The sequence below is a fragment of the Rana temporaria genome, chromosome 3, assembly GCF_905171775.1.
Source record: "Rana temporaria chromosome 3, aRanTem1.1, whole genome shotgun sequence".
NCBI lineage: Eukaryota > Metazoa > Chordata > Amphibia > Anura > Ranidae > Rana > Rana temporaria.
In genome coordinates, this window is record NC_053491.1 from 423,956,788 (window position 1) to 423,974,127 (window position 17,340).

Sequence of the window (17,340 nt, forward strand, 5' to 3'; positions counted from 1 at the left end):
ACCATAAAGAAGACAGAAAATGGCACTTTATGAAGCCATATAGTGTGCAGCATTAACCTCTGTAGTAAGCAACTACGCCCAGATATCTGACGGCAACTCTATCAAGGGTTTATTCTATTCTTCTCTAAAACTTACCACACACACATTACAATTTTTTTAGATCCACCAACTACGTAGTATGGGGTTTTATTGATTATATACAATTTGACTGCATAGTTTAGGCTCTGTTCACACCTAGGCGTTTTTCTGCTGCAAGCTTCAGCTCTAAAAACCCCCAACAAGAGAAATCCCATTCATTTCAATGGCCCCTGGTAGATCCAAAACGGGCCACCCATTGTCTTCTATGGGCAGGTGGATGTCAGCAGAGATGTGTCCGCTGACACCCGCCTGCCATCAGACTCGACAAGATTCGCTCAATACAGACCGATGGCGATACACTCGCCATCCGCCCAGTGGACTGGGTGAAAATGGACAGACTCTCCGTTTTCATCTGATCTCCCCATAGAGGACATCGGGTCTCTGACAGGTCCATCTCTGCACAGTGAGCGGAGACGGACCTGTCATCCGCCTGCTCAGCGGGAATCAACGGAGCGATCCACTGCTGAGCTAGCGGAGTCTGTCCATCGAGTCCGCTCTGTGCGAAAGGGGCCCAACTGATGAGTTACTTTCCTAACCGGGATCCCTTGTGTATAGGCATACCACAAAAAAATTTCTCTCATCTATTTGCTGGTGAGTTTTGTGTGTGTAGAAAGACCTAGTCAGAACTTCAAATGTAGATGGTAAGTTTCCAATACACACATATTGAAAAATATATATTTAAGGGTAGTCACGGTGATGTGGCCATAAACAATGCTTACCCACATGTACTATATTCACTGAACAAACAAAGTGTTTACCTGCATCTTAAGCATTTCGTCTCTGGGAATCCGCATCTCAAAATCGTCAAAGTATCTGAATAGAAAGAAGAGGGAGCCTGAATTTTTCATCTATTCACACTGACCACAATTACTTTAACTTCTGTTAAAGTGGAACAACTCTCTCAAGCAACATTGATTATGTTTTTATCCTTAGGTTGCTTGTATTAACCACTTCCATACAGGGCACTTATACACCTTCCTGCCCAGACCAATTTTCAGCTTTCAGCGCTGTTGCACTTTGAATGACAATTGCGCGGTCATACTACACTGTACCCAAACTAAATTGTATCATTTTGTTCCCAAAAATAAGAGCTTTCTTTTGGTGGTATTTGATCACCTCTGGGATTTTTATTTGCTGCTAAAAATAAAATTATTATTTTTTTGAAAAACAAATGCTTTTCTTTTTGTTTCCGTTATAAAACTTTGTAAATAAGTACGTTTTCTCCTTCACTGATGGGGCTGCACTGACGGGCACTGATAAGGTGGCACTGATGAGGTGGAATTGATGGACTAAGCACGGATGGGGCACGGATGGGGCACCGATAGGCGGCACGGATGGGGCACCGATAGGCGGCACGGATGTACTGTATTATATTGTACTTATGGATGCCAATCAGTGCCAAACAACAATGCCTGTCAATCAGTGATGCCCATTGTGGGCACTGAATGGCATCCATTGTGGGCACTGATTGGCATCAATGGTGGTCTAGGGTGGCATACCTGGTGATGAGCATCCCTGGTGGTCTAGTGGCATCCCTGGTGGTCTAGTGTGGGCATCCCTGGGGGGGGGGGCTGTGCTGATAATCGATCAGCACAAACTCCTCCCTGTCAGAGGAGCAGACGATCGGCTCTCCTCTACTCGCGTCTGACAGATAACCGGCTCTTCTTGTCTCCGTCAGAGACTCTTTACCTCGATCGGTGTTGCGGGGTGTCAGACTGACACCCTGCAACAACGATCGCCGCGATACCCGCCCCCGGGGGCGCACAGCGGCTCAATATCCTGAGGACGTCATATGACGCCCAGTCAGGGTGTTGAAACCAATTTGCCGCTGTCTTTTTGTAATAGGGCGGGCGGCAAGTGGTTAACAAATTTTTCATTAACATTTTTGCATAAAATACAAATCAATTTATAACTTTTTTGAAATGCGTTTTTTGAAATTTTTTGTTGTTGTTCTGTCTCTCTTAAAATCAGCGGGGGATCAAATACTTTTTCCCCCTCACTGTCTACAGTCTACAACCTCCATACTATACACTGAGCCTGGTTTACCACTTCAATTATATACGGCTGCCCTCCATCTGCATACTATACATTGAGCCTCGTCTCTGACCTTAATATTCATTGAGCTTGTCCTCCGACCTCTTTAATGCACATTAAACATGTACTCCTGCATTCATACTATATATTGAGTGTCCCCCCCACCCCTATAATGTACACTAAGCCTGGTCTCCATTCCACACACAATAAGCTTGGGCTCTCCCCTCCATACTATGCACGAAGCCTGGCCCATCACTTCCATAGCATAAGCAGCAGCCTGTCATATCTCCATTCTGTACATTGAGCCTAGCCTTCTACTTTTTAATGCATATACAATGGTCTGGCCTCCCATCTCCTTACTATATGTGGACTTTATATTGAGTTTGGCCTCCCGCTTTCATAGTGTAAACAGCAACATGTCCTCTTATCGCCATACTATTGTAAAATAGATCTACAACGGTCATAGTTTACACATAAGACGCATTCTGAGTCAGCATCATAGCCAACTTTAGAGACCCACGACAATATTATTCAAGGTTACTCACTTTAAACCAATCCGTTGATGATGATTTAATTTATGTTCATTGTTCCTTAGATCTGCAGAGAGAAAAAAAAGTGATGTATTTCTTGAAAATCAGAACGCAAATGCTATACATGGACTTCAGGTAGCCCCTCCTATGTCTGACTGCTAGTCAAACATGCATCTCACCCAGAACAGTGTCTAAAATGCATAAGTCCTTATAAAGGAGTCATTTGTTCAATTTATGACGGATCCGTTATTTTAAAAATGATTATGTATCAAATCAACACTACTTCTAACTACTTATTATTGGTAAAACAAATGCAAGGTTAAGAGATGCTTCTGAGATGATTCCAAAATTCATACAAAAAGGGACATTTGACCTGCAGGTGACCCTTTCCGACTTCCTTCAAACTAATTTTGCGTTCCTATAGACTTGTAAGGAAGAGAAGCAGTTCTTACATGAACAAAAGACCATTGCGGCATAGGCCCTTATGCTGTCAATAGCATCAGAAATTGCACTAAGCGAAGTAAAGCAGACACTGCCCCCCTCGCACCACCTCCATCCTTTGGTCATTTTTAAGATGAACCTCATCACCATTTAGGAGACTTTTACTTTGCCCATTCAATGAACAGAGACAGTGGGGATGATTTACACGTCTGTTGGTTTTGGGATGCCAAGGGCAGTGGTGACATCACTCCCTCTGCCACGTGACAGTGTTCGGGCCTAGCTTCTTGGTCACTAGATCCAAGCACTATCACAATAGAGAAGGACACATGTTCCTCCATACCCAGAATTACTGGTTATCACTGCTGGCTGAGGCAGCAGATGAGCACTGGCAAAGTATCAATGGTTTGGGGGCCCATTAAACAGATGCTGCTCTGAATGGGCAAGGTGACAGCGTCTCTTTAAGCGGATGGTCATTTACTTGGGTTAGGATTTTTATACGCAATGAGACTCACCATCTAAAGTCTTTATTCCTTCTTCTACTAATTTGCGAGCAGCTGCCGGCCTATAAAAGAAGTCATGCTAGGTCAAAGAAACACATCTGTGACTAAATTACATACTATTTGTTTGTACACAATGCTAGGGAGACAGCTTACAGCAAAGGTGACATATCAGCTTCTACACAATTAGAGGTTTTGTGTGCCTCTTACAAAAATAATTGCATTGTGAAGGTCCTCTCTCAATGAAGAGGAATATTCCCCTAGTTTTTAGGATTTGTATTAGAAGAGACAACATGCCAATACATTTCTTTATGAAAGCACATTGTACTTCCGTTCCTTTGGCCCACTACACCATTAACTGAATAAAAGTAAAAATATAATATGTTAAAAACTTCAAAACTAACTCACCCGATTCCAGTAACCCTTGTGAGGAAATTGATAGAAGAGCTTGTGTCATCTTGTCGAATCTATGAACCATTCAGAGAACAATTTTAGCCCTGCTTTTTGACATGGATGGGTCTTCCAGCATGACAATGACCCAAAACATACCACCAAGACAACAAAAGGAGTGGCTCAACAAGAAGCACATTAAGGTCATGGAGTGGCCTAGCAAGTCTCCAGACCTTAATCCTATAGAAAATTTATGGAGGGAGCTGAAACTTTAAGTTCAAAGCCACAGCCAAAAAACCTTAAAGATTTAGAGAAGATCTGTAAAGAAGAGGGGACCAAAATCCCTCCTGAGATGTGTGCAAACCTGGTCACCAACTACAAGAAACGTCTGACCTCCTGTTCTTGCCAACAAGGGTTTCTCCACCAAGTACAAAGTCATGTTTTGGTTAGGGATCACAAAATGATACTCACTGAACTGCAACTTAAGGTTGTAAACCTCCCTTTGTAAGTTGTACCTCTATAGGTAAGCCTAAAATAAGGCTTACCTATAGGTACCGTAAATGTCTCCTAAACATGTGACGTTTAGGAGATATTTACCGTTTACTGCACAGATTATGTCACCTGCGCATGTGCTCTGAAGGAGCTGCCTGCCGCCTGTGCCGTGACCGCAGGCTCCCGTGCACATGCACACGAGTGATGTCACGCGGCTCCGGACAGTCACACAGCTGAAGTCTGCAGCCCCGGAAGGAAGACAGGCAAAGATTGATGCGGGGATGACGCAGGCTTCGTTTGCAGGTAAGTATCACATAATGTGCTAGTATACCATGCATACTATCACATTATGCCTTTACTTTGCAGGTAATTGTAAAGGAAGAAAAACACACCAGGGTTTACTTCCTCTTTAATTTATAGCATTTGTTTTATCAGTTTTTTTATGTTGATGCTCGATTATTTAAAATACACCTATAATAAAAATTATAGACCCTTCATTTCTTTGTAAGTGAGCAAACTTACAAAATTAGCAGGGGGATCAAATAATTATTTTCCCCCACTGTATATAATGATATGGACATAGGGGAAATCAAGTAAGGGAAAAGCGTTACTACACGGGACAGCTTAGGATAGAACATTTGTGCAGAAAAAAATCTTTTTTTAATTTTATGTATTTTTTATACTGTTAACCTTTAAAAGCTGAAGTTTAATCTACTTATAGATTATGGGCCAAATCCACAAAGATCCGGCGTAACTTAATTTTTTCCATTTAAGTTACACTGCCTTAAAATTTCTACCTAAGTGCCCGATCCACAAAGCACTTACCTAGAAATTTTGGGCTGTGTAACTTAAATTCCGCCGGCGCAAGGCGTTCCTATTTTCATGGGGGCAGTTCCCATTTAAATTAGGCGCGCTCCCGCGTCGTGACGTCATTTTCCCCGATGTGCATAGCGCGAAATTACGTTACGCCGAGCTTTGTGGATTGCGATGGGTCAATAAAGTTGCGTTGAAAAAAAAAAAAAAAGATATGGCGCGGAAAAAAAAAATCTAATTAAAAAAAAAAATCGCGTCGCTGGACAGAAAGGTCTGTTTTTACAAGGTGTACTAACTTTACACTTTGTAAAAGCAGCCCTAATTTTGCGTTTGCAAAATAAAACTTACGGAGAAAAAACGAAGCTGAAAAGCTTCGTGGATCTCCGTAAGTGCTAATTTGCATACCCGAGGCGGCATTTCGACACAAAATGCCCCCAGCGGCGGATGCGGTACTGCATCCTAAGATCTGGCAGTGTAAGTCCCTTACACATGCCGGATCTTCTGCCTAACTATGGAAAACTGATTCTAGGGATCAGTTCCATAGTTAGGAACAGGGATACGACGGCGTAACAGCACTTACGCCGTTGTATCCCTTTTGTGGATTTGCCCCTATATATCTACTTATAGCCTTGCCTGGTTCCTCCTTTCCTGCTTATTAAGATGCTAATGCAATTTTGGGATGGAATGCATTGGGAAAAATAACTATAGAGATGGATTGGTGATATCACAATTTCTACATCGTTTGATCAGAGCACTCCTTGTATGCATTGGAAAAGATACAAGGCATTCTGTAATTGGTCGTCACTATGCAGAAGGGCAGCTGCTCGACACAGGAACCCAAAAGACTGCATTGATCGCCGTAGTAGTGTTTCCACAGCGGTCTCATTAGGTATGGAATATGTACACTTACACTGCTCCAAGCTGGATCAATGCGATTATGAGTCAAGGTTTAAGAACAGCTTATTACCTTTTCAATTTTGCGCAATTTTCCTGTAGACAAAAACTCATCTATCTTCTCTGCTATTTTGGCTCCAACACCATCCTGGAAAAAAAAAAAATGATTGCATAAACTAATCAATAAAAAGGCAGACTGTTATGTGTACCGCTATATAAACAGACTCGGAAAGCATTTTAAATATGAGAAAATAGTTGCAAGGCCCGACTGAGACATAAATATCAGTAAATACGACCATCTTTTTTTTTTTTTTTGCTATTGCTGGAAGCTCAACAACAACTGTCTATGTAGCCAACCCATTATTATTCAAGCTCTCAGTTTTCAATTGATAGTAATAAAGTCTGTGTAAACCTTAAAAATGTACTTTTTTTATTTGCTCTCCTTTGGTTTGTATATCTTTAACCACTAGCAGCCCAAGCCAATTCTGGCATTCCTCTCCTAAATGTAAAAATCATTAAAAAAACATTGTTTGGGGAAAAAAAAACACTTTAACCACTTAAGACCCGGACCAAAATGCAGCTAAAGGACCAGGCCCCTTTTTGCGATTCGGCACTGCGTCGCTTTAACGTGCGATGTGGCTCCCAAACAAAATTGGCGCCCTTTTTTCCCACAAATAGAGCTTTCTTTTGGTGGCATTTGATCATCTCTGCTGTTTTAATTTTTTGTGCTATAAACAAAAATAGAGCGACAATTTTTAAAAAAAATGCAATATTTTTTACTTGTTGCTATAATAAATATCCCCCAAAAATATATAAAAAAACTATTTTTTTCCTCAGTTTAGGCCGATACGTATTCTACCTATTTTTGGTAAAAAAAAATAATAAAAAAAAAAAAAAAAATCGCAATAAGCGTTTATCGATTGGTTTGCGCAAAATTTATAGCGTTTACAAAATAGGGGATAGTTTTATTGCATTTTTTTTTTTTTACTACTAATGGCGGCGATCAGCGATTTTTTTCGTGACTGCGACATTATGGCGGACACTTCGGACAATTTTGACACATTTTTGGGACCATTGTCATTTTCACAGCAAAAAATGCATTTAAAATGCATTGTTTACTGTGAAAATGACAATTGCAGTTTGGGAGTTAACCACTAACTGATGGGGTCATGTGTGACCTCATCTGTGTTTCTAACTGTAGGTGAGTGTGGCTGTAGGTGCGACGTCATCGATTGTGATTCCCTATATAAGGGAACGCACGATCGATAACAGCGCCACAGTGAAGAATGGGGAAGCTGTGTTTACACACAGCTCTCTTCGTTCTTCAGCTCCGGGGACCAATCGGGGGACTCCAGCGGCGATCGGGTCCGCGAGTCCCGCGGCTGAGGTCACGGAGCTTTGGACCGGGTCGGGGGTGTGCGCCGCGGGCGCACGACCCACGGCTGGGCATTATACCCAGCCGTGCCATTCTGCCGACGTATATCGGCGTTAGGCAGTCCTTAAGTGGTTAAAAAAAAAGTCAATATTTAGTCCAATATATTTGTATAATGTGAAAGATGATGTTACACCAAGTAAATAGATACCAAACCTGTCACGCTTTAAAATTGCACACTCGTGGAAGAGGAGGTCTTGTGCTAGAATTATTGCTCTTACATTTGCAGCGATACCTCACATGTATGTTTTGGACAACGTTCACATATGCAAGTGTGGCCTACATATGCGTTTGCTTCTGCGTGCGAGCATGAGGGGATAGGGGCGCTTTAAAAAAAAATATATAACATTTTATTTTTACACTAGGGTTGTCCCGATACCGATACCGGTATCGGGACCGATACCGAGTATTTGCGGGAGTACTCGTACTCCCGCAAATACCCCCGATACTGAAATAGAATACTTGTTCCCCCCCGCCACAAACCCGTCGCCGCAAACCGCAGCCGTTAATTAGCGTGCGGGGAACATTACAGCTTTCGTTTGAATAGCTGTATCCCCGTCGCGTATAGACACTCCCCCTTGCGCGGAATTGGACGGATGATCTGTCCAATCCTGCGCATGGGGGAGTGTCTATACGCGGCGGGGATACAGCTATTCAAACGAAAGCTGTAATGTTCCCCGCACGCTGATTAACGGCGGCACGTGCGGCATCATCAAGGTATGTAGGACATGGCTGGCATATGTGGGGGGACATGGCTGGCATATGTGGGGGGACATGGCTGGCATATGTGGGGGGACATGGCTGGCATATGTGGGGGGACATGGCTGGCATATGTGGGGGGACATGGCTGGCATATGTGGGGGGACATGGCTGGCATATGTGGGGGGACATGGCTGGCATATGTGGGGGGACATGGCTGGCATATGTGGGGGGACATGGCTGGCATATGTGGGGGGACATGGCTGGCATATGTGGGGGGACATGGCTGGCATATGTGGGGGGACATGGCTGGCATATGTGGGGGGACATGGCTGGCATATGTGGGGGGACATGGCTGGCATATGTGGGGGGACATGGCTGGCATATGTGGGGGGACATGGCTGGCATATGTGGGGGGACATGGCTGGCATATGTGGGGGGACATGGCTGGCATATGTGGGGGGACATGGCTGCATATGTGGGGGGACATGGCTGCATTTGGGGACACATTTAAAAAAAGTATCGGTATTCGGTATCGGCGAGTACATAAAAAAAAGTATCGGTACTTGTACTCGGTCCTAAAAAAGTGGTATTGGGACAACCCTATTTTACACTGTCGGTTGAATTTTTTCTTTTTTGATCACTTTTATTCCTATCACAAGGAATGTAAACATCCCTTGAGCAAAAAAATACTGTTTGATCTTGCCAGAAATCTTGTGAACCGAGTCCTGTGCTCTCTCGCTTTGATGATTTGTTAGAATTTTTGGCAGTTCTCTATATGGGCTACAAAACACCACCTGTTTGTTGTGGAGAGGAGAAGGGGTGTATTCTATAGTACTTTCATAGAGTGACAAAACTGCTCCTCCACAGATACAGTATGTTGGGTGTGTTGTTACCCTAAGACAGGTAATGTGTTATTCATAGGATCTCCAGGTGAAAATAAAAAGGGAAAAATGGCTGAAAAATGTAAACTAATGCAGTCACCACATGCAAGGACTGCTAAGTTGCAAAATTTTACATTTACAGGGTTTAGATACCCTAAGTTTAAAACTCTGGCAAACCATGTTTACAGTTTTAGGATTTAGAATTCTGTACAGCCAATCTTTTCCTTTACACACCATCACAACACTATACAGAAGACAGGGGTCACATGCAGTTGCTGTCTGAGGGACCAGTCACACTTGTACATTGTGGCAGTGTGCGCTAAATCACACAACATGCTAAAATACACGTTATCGCTCGTTACCACAACACACGGCATTAAATCTGCTCTATGTATAACTTGTTTCGGTGCCACTCGTGAACAGTACTCCAACACATTTTAAACTAGAGCTCTACGCACTGCATCACGTGTGTTGTGGTGCACTGTGCTTTTAAAAAAAAAAAGTGTCAGGTATATTTTTGCAGCTGTTAAGGTGCTGTAAGACCTCTGAAATCACTGCGTTTAGGAGAGATGCTTAATCTTGGCATGAACAGAAGTCACAACCAGAGCCGGGACAAGGGGTGGCTGCCCTGGGCGCCAAGGAGATTTTGGGTTGAGTTGTACTAGGAGAGTGGATTTCTATTAGGAAGGGGGATTTGTGCGGGGAGAGGGGGATTAATGCTCAGAGGGGAAATTTGAGCAGTAGAGGCATTGTGCTAGGAGGAGAGAGAGGATTTGAGCTGGGAGGGGGGGGGGGGGGGGGGATTGTAGAGGAGAAATTATTTTAGCTTGAGGGAGAATTTTGGTTTGCAAAGCGAAGTTATGCTTCAGGGGTAAGTGTAAAGATTAGTGCTCAGATTCATTTGTTTTTTTGGGAGGAGGAAGATGATTTTTGCAGACACATAATGCTTATACATTTCAAGGTGTGTGTGTGTGTGTGTGTGTGTGTGTGGGGGGGGGGGGCTGGGGGCATCGTTTACCTTGTCCCAACACTGGTCACAACCCTATGGGGAGTTTGGGCTTAGGCTGCATTCACACCTGAACGTGGTGTATTTTACCTCGATTTGCCGTGACAAATTGCAGCGTTTCGTCCCGCGATTTGCCGCAACAAACGCGGTAAAATACGCCGCGGTAACATACGCCGGAGGGGTGATCAACATTGTCGGCTATGCCAAACGCCAAAAGCCGCCTAAAAAAGATCCGGGACTTGTTTTGAGTTTTAGGCGTTTGGCGTGGAGATGTGAACCATCTCCATAGCCGACAATGGTAATCACCCCCTCCAGCGTATTGCAGGCTGCAATAGCGTCGCGCTACAGGCGACAAAACGCCTAGGTGTGAATGCAGCCTTAGGATCAAAGATCAAATTAATGACCAACACAGACACACATTTGTACACACACACACACGTTAGTTCTCACCAATTTTTTTGCCTCTGTTCCATTCTTGATTTTTGTGGGGTACTTTGAAATCACAGAGGCAGCTTTCCTGTAAAGGCGAGGATGAGGTTACAAAGTAGTTATAAAACAGTATACAGCTCATTTCATTCTTGTACGAATATGGCAGAATACAAATCAAATTAATATGCTTAGCATTATACTAGCATATATTTTTCCCAATCAGACCCTTTCAATAGGCCCCATATGGTATTGTCTGCGTTTTTTCCTAGGAGCTAAATTATGAAGATTAAAACAAATGCCGACCAACTGCCTAGAACAACCATTCTTTCAATGACTAAACAAGTCCTTCAATCGCTTAACTAGTTGAGGACACTGGATGTGCTACACATGCCCAAAAAACAACATTGAAGTACAAAGGACATGTATAGCATCCAGTCCTTCTGCCTCTCTGCCATGTGTCCCCCCCCCCCCCCTCCATCCCCCGTTTTCAATTGCCATTAGGCCTTGTTCACATGGCCCGTTTACTTGCGTGTCCCATGCAGGGCCACGTTTTGGCGGCACAGGGATGCACAGGTGTTGCATACATCCCCATGATGCACGGACACAGCTGCTGCATCCCAATATGACCTCCGTGTGGGGAGGGAAGAGTGCTGATCTCATACCATTGGACTGCTAAACCAGCTACATGGGCACTGACAGCTCATCACCCAAGAGGTAAATGCAGGGACGGGATGTGACGAAACGAGACGGAACGGGGTGAGTGAGTCATGCGCAGCTCAGATTACAGTGCCAGGCTGATCTCTGAGGGCTCAGAAGAAAATGGTGACACAGGACCGTTAGAGAAAGGTGAACTTCCACTTTAAGGCCCCTTTCACACTGCTGCGACTTGACAATCGCGCGGTTTCAGGGAAGGCCTTTGTACACTTGAAGTCTACCTCAACTCGCATCAAAATCAGACCAAAGTAGTACAGGGACGACTTGAAGTCTCACAGATAAGGATGAGCTCTGGCGTGTTCGCATAGTACACGTGCAGAGCCCGCCAGGAAGTGTGCACGGCGCTGCGCTAATCACATCCAGGGAGACATTTCACGATCCCTGCAGCCGAGCATCAGGACGATGTCTCCTCGACTGTGATTGGAAGTGTGCACGGCGCTGCGCTAATCACATCCAGGGAGACATTTCACGATTCCTGCAGCCGAGCATCAGGACGATGTCTCCTCGACTGTGATTAGCGCAGCGCCGTGCACACTTCCCGGCGGGCTCTGCACGTGTACTATGCAAACACGCCAGAGCTCATCCTTACTCACAGATACAGTATTGTACTCATTGGAAATCGTGGGGTACGACTTGCCATGCGACTTTGCAGTCCCAGAACAAGTCGCACAAGTGTGACAGGGGCCATCAGGCACCAGCTCTGCTTCTGCTCAGGTTTTCATTAAACAGGCCTTTAAATATCTAAATATGTGGCATCTAGAAAAGCCTAGGGATACCAGTATATCGGATCAGCAATCCCAGCTATGTTGTAACCACTTCAAAAAGACAACTACCCAAATAGCAGGAGTTCAGTGAATGACACAAATGTTCTCACCTGTAGGCATTGTACTTATGGATGGCTCTATTGACATTCCGTTCATAATTAGCCAGTTCTAAAAATACAAAGAAAGGAAAAGATAATAAATTGCATGTCATTGCTATAACGTTTGTAATAATTCCACCATACCCTCCTGCACACCCAGTGAAGGACTCCACCCTTTATCCATGAAGTGTGTTGCCTGTTGTGAGCGCTGCCTTTGTGCTTTGCCTTCTAAAATGAATGGGCTGCCTTACCAAAATGCATGTAAATGCCGACGTTTAACCACTAGAGGGCCGCGCTATAGACGAAAGACGTCCACAGCGCAGCTCTCAAGTACCGAGTGGACGTCTTTAGACGTCCTATTGTTGTCATTCCCAGTGCGCGCCGCTGGGGGCGCGCAGCGGGGGAAATAACGTGCCCGGCGCATCGCTCGGGAGCCGATGCAAGTGCCTGGCGGCCGTGATGTCCGCCAGACACCCGCGATCGTCGGTGACACAGCAGGGACGTGGAGCTCTGTGTGTAAACACAGAGCTCCACATGCTGTCAGGGAGAGAGGAGACCGATCTGTGTCCCTTTACATAGGGACACAGCATCGGTCACCTCCCCCAGTCAGTCCCCTCCCCCCACACAGTAAGAACACAATGAGGGAATACATTTAACCCCTTCCTCACCCCCTAGTATTAACCCCTTCACTGCCAGTCACATTTATACAGTAATTAGTGCATTTTTATAGCACTGATCGCTGTATAAATGTGAATGGTCCCAAAATTGTGTCAAAAGTGTCCGATACGTCCGCCGCAATATCGCAGGCCTGACAAAAAAACAAAAAAATCGCAGCTATTACTAGTAAAAAAAAAAAAAATCATAAATCTATCCCCTATTTTGTAGGCGCTATAACTTTTGCGCAAACCAATCAATATACACTTATTGCGATTTTTTTTAACAAAAATATGTAGAAGAATACGTATCGGCCTAAACCGAGGGAAATTTTAATTTTTTTTAAAAAAAATTGGGATATTATTATAACAAAAAGTAAAAAATATTGTGTTTTTTTTCAAAAATATAAAATCCTCATAGGCGACACTTAAAAATTTTTTTTCTACTGGTTACATGTTGAGTTATAGAGGAGGTCTAGGGCTAGAATTATTGCTCTCGCTCTAACGTTTGTGGCAACACCTCACATGTGTGGTTTGAACACCGTTTTCAAATGTGCGCGGGACTTGCGTATGCATTCGCTTCTGCGTGCGAGCACACAAGGACAGGGGCTCTTTAAAAAAAAAAAATAATTTTTTTTTTGCCAATTTTACTTTAACCCTCCTAGCGGTATTCCCGAGTCTGGCTCGGGGTGAGATTTTTATACCAAAAGCGGTAGCCCCGAGCTAGACTCGGGCTTGCCTCGCTGCAGCAGCAGACAAAGTTACTTACCTTGTCCCTGGATCCAGCGATGCCACCGCGCTGTGTGAGCGAGCGGGACCTCGCTCGATTCACACAGTGTCCTCCTGTGCCGCCGATCTCCGTTCCCTGCGACGTTACGACGCACGGGGGCGTAGAACGGTGCCAAATTCAGAAAAGTAAACAAACACTTTACATACAGTATACTGTAATCTTATAGATTACAGTACTGTATGTAAAAAATACACACCCCCTTGTCCCTAGTGGTCTGCCCAGTGTCCTACATGTACTTTTATATAATAAAAACTGTTCTTTCTGCCTGCAAACTGTAGATTGTCCAAAAGTGTCCCTTTATGTCAAAAATGGGTTTAGAGCAGCTAGAAAACAGCGATAATAAATTATAATCACTTGCAGAATTGTGCGATAGCGATTTGTGGGGAAATTCGTCATAAAAAAATTAAAATAATGACAGCGACAATTCTGCAACTGAGAAAATTTCAGTGATTTTGAGTTGATTACATTATTGAATAATTTTTATTATAATTATATTATTATTTGTTATAATTATTTATTATATTATAATTTATAATTTAGTTAAAAAAAAAAAAAAATCATACCCGGGATGCCTACTAGACTATTGTTTGGACAGATTTAAGTGAGTTATTCCTAAGAATTACAGGCCTACAGTATAAAACGCCAAATTTCTTTCAGCACCTTTTTTCTGAAATAATCATACCGCCAGGGAGGTTAAATTGTTTAGTTTGACACTTTTATTCTTATTACAAGGAATGTAAACATCCCTTGTATTAGGAATATGGCATGACAGGTCCTCTTTATAGTGAGATATGGGTTAATAAGACCCCACATCTCACCTCTAGGCTGGGACAGCTGAAATAAAATAAAATACAAAACTATCTCAGCCGAGGCAGGGCGTGACGTCATAACATCGCGCCTGGCCTCCGATACGATCAGACTCCGGCGACCATCCGGTCTGCCGGAAATCTCTATGGTCAGTTTCCAGGGACAGCGGATCCGTTCTCCAACTCACCAATGGCGGCAGTGAGTCGGTAGAAGCACTGGAGGGAGTCCCCTCTCGCCGCCTGTTAAAATGTACGCAGGGAGCTCTCTCTCCCCCCCCCGCGCACATACGCAGGGAGCTCTCTCTCCCCCCCCCCGCGCACATACGCAGGGAGCTCTCTCTCTCCCCCCCCCGCGCACATACGCAGGGAGCTCTCTCTCTCCCCCCCGCGCACATACGCAGGGAGCTCTCTCTCCCCCCCCGCGCACATACGCAGGGAGCTCTCTCTCCCCCCCGCGCACATACGCAGGGAGCTCTCTCTCCCCCCCGCGCACATACGCAGGGAGCTCTCTCTCCCCCCCGCGCACATACGCAGGGAGCTCTCTCTCCCCCGCGCACATACGCAGGGAGCTCTCTCTCCCCCGCGCACATACGCAGGGAGCTCTCTCTCCCCCCCCCCCCCCATACGCAGGGAGCTCTCTCCCCCCCCCCCCCCCGCGCACATACGCAGGGAGCTCTCTCTCTCCCCGCCCCCCCCCCCCCCCGCACATACGCAGGGAGCTCTCCCCCCCCCCCCCCCGCGCACATACGCAGGGAGCTCTCTCCCCCCCCCCGCGCACATACGCAGGGAGCTCTCTCCCCGCGCACATACGCAGGGAGCTCTCTCCCCGCGCACATACGCAGGGAGCTCTCTCCCCGCGCACATACGCAGGGAGCTCTCTCCCCGCGCACATACGCAGGGAGCTCTCTCCCCCCCCCCCGCGCACATACGCAGGGAGCTCTCTCCCCCCCCCCCGCGCACATACGCAGGGAGCTCTCTCCCCCCCCCCCGCGCACATACGCAGGGAGCTCTCTCTCCCCCCCCCCGCGCACATACGCAGGGAGCTCTCTCCCCCCCCCCCCCCCGCGCACATACGCAGGGGGCTCTCTCCCCCCCCCCCCCGCGCACATACGCAGGGAGCTCTCTCCCCCCCCCCCCCGCGCACATACGCAGGGAGCTCTCTCCCCCCCCCCCCCGCGCACATACGCAGGGAGCTCTCTCCCCCCCCCCCCGCGCACATACGCAGGGAGCTCTCTCCCCCCCCCCCCCGCGCACATACGCAGGGAGCTCTCTCTCCCCCCCCCCCGCGCACATACGCAGGGAGCTCTCTCTCCCCCCCCCGCGCACATACGCAGGGAGCTCTCTCCCCCCCCCCCCCCGCGTACATACGCAGGGAGCTCTCTCCCCCCCCCCCGCGCACATACGCAGGGAGCTCTCTCTCCCCCCCCCCGCGCACATACGCAGGGAGCTCTCTCTCCCCCCCCCCGCGCACATACGCAGGGAGCTCTCTCTCCCCCCCCGCGCACATACGCAGGGAGCTCTCTCTCCCCCCCCGCGCACATACGCAGGGAGCTCTCTCTCCCCCCCCCCCGCGCACATACGCAAGGGAGCTCTCTCTCCCCCCCCCCCGCGCACATACGCAAGGGAGCTCTCTCTCCCCCCCCCGCGCACATACGCAGGGAGCTCTCTCTCCCCCCCCGCGCACATACGCAGGGAGCTCTCTCTCTCTCCCCCCCGCGCACATACGCAGGGAGCTCTTTCCCCCCCCCCCCGCGCACATACGCAGGGAGCTCTCTCCCCCCCCCCCGCGCACATACGCAGGGAGCTCTCTCCCCCCCCCCCCGCGCACATACGCAGGGAGCTCTCCCCCCCCCCCCGCACATACGCAGGGAGCTCTCTCCCCCCCCCCGCACATACACAGGGAGAGCCCCCCGGCTAAAGCGCAGACAACCAATCAGAATGCTGTCTTCCTTCCTCTCACACATATCATCCCCTGTGTGTCCATGGACAGGGTGAGCAGCCATTGTCTGTATTCTTCCATCTCCCTGCAAGGCTCAGACTTGTCCCGGAGTCTGTCAGCAGCCCAGGGAAAGGAGCGAGCTGCTCCCCAGGTGACCCCCCACACACACTGCTCTGCCCACCCGGCTTTGTTATCTCCATACAAATACATAAACGGTCATTCCGTCCTCTCACCTGTGAGGAAGTCCGTTATTCCCTCATTCAGGCTCTCCTGGGGTGCCTTCCTCTTACTCATTTTTTTTTATTTGTGGCCGCTTCGTGAGGCTCTGATACCGGTACCAGTAATCACTACAGGCCGCGGATCCTACTCTTCATTCAGGCCGCAGGACGTGGCGTAAGACGTAATTCCGCGGCGCTAGTGATGAAGTAAGGACGTTCTTGATGCACGCGTTCGCGCATGCGCAATCTACGCGGTTGGCGTTTATGACCATTTGGAACTTTTGTCTGATTTTTTTTTACCTGGGCATCGACGCAGCGGGGGCACGTGATGCTGCCTGGATCGTTACTGCCCTCTTGTGGTAGTAGCGAGTAGAGCCATCCATATAGCGAGAGGCAGCTATGAACCCATAAGTATGAGTGGGACATATAATGCTATAAATCTATAACCTGAGAGGAAACTAGTTCTTCTCTAAACAAAGAAGAAGGGGCGTTTGGCAGGCAGAAAGGAGGTGATATGTTGCCTCCTCACTGCTTGATTTAAAAGAGAAGTATGTTTTGCTTTTGTTTTTATGGTCATACTCAGTGGCACTGGCGGCCCATCCATAGGGGGCGCCTGGGCTCCGCCCCCCCAAGCTTTTGACAAAAAAATAATAATAAATTTTAAAAAATTCACTTTAAG

At 46.8% G+C, this 17,340-nt stretch overlaps 1 protein-coding gene across 1 annotated transcript in view; it reads right to left on the reverse strand.

Moving 5' to 3' along the window:
- Nucleotides 1-16,894, reverse strand: part of POLB (DNA polymerase beta) — a 47,183-nt gene extending 30,289 nt beyond the window's left edge. The window contains exons 1-8 of the mRNA XM_040346212.1: nt 16,677-16,894; nt 12,268-12,325; nt 10,701-10,767; nt 6,303-6,377; nt 4,049-4,107; nt 3,656-3,705; nt 2,718-2,769; nt 897-951 (exon numbers count right to left, since the gene is read on the reverse strand). Of these exons, the coding sequence (XP_040202146.1) occupies nt 897-951; nt 2,718-2,769; nt 3,656-3,705; nt 4,049-4,107; nt 6,303-6,377; nt 10,701-10,767; nt 12,268-12,325; nt 16,677-16,737 (477 nt within the window). The 5' untranslated portion in view covers nt 16,738-16,894. The remainder of the gene's footprint in view (nt 1-896; nt 952-2,717; nt 2,770-3,655; nt 3,706-4,048; nt 4,108-6,302; nt 6,378-10,700; nt 10,768-12,267; nt 12,326-16,676) is intronic.
- Between the last annotated feature and the right edge of the window lie 446 nt (nt 16,895-17,340).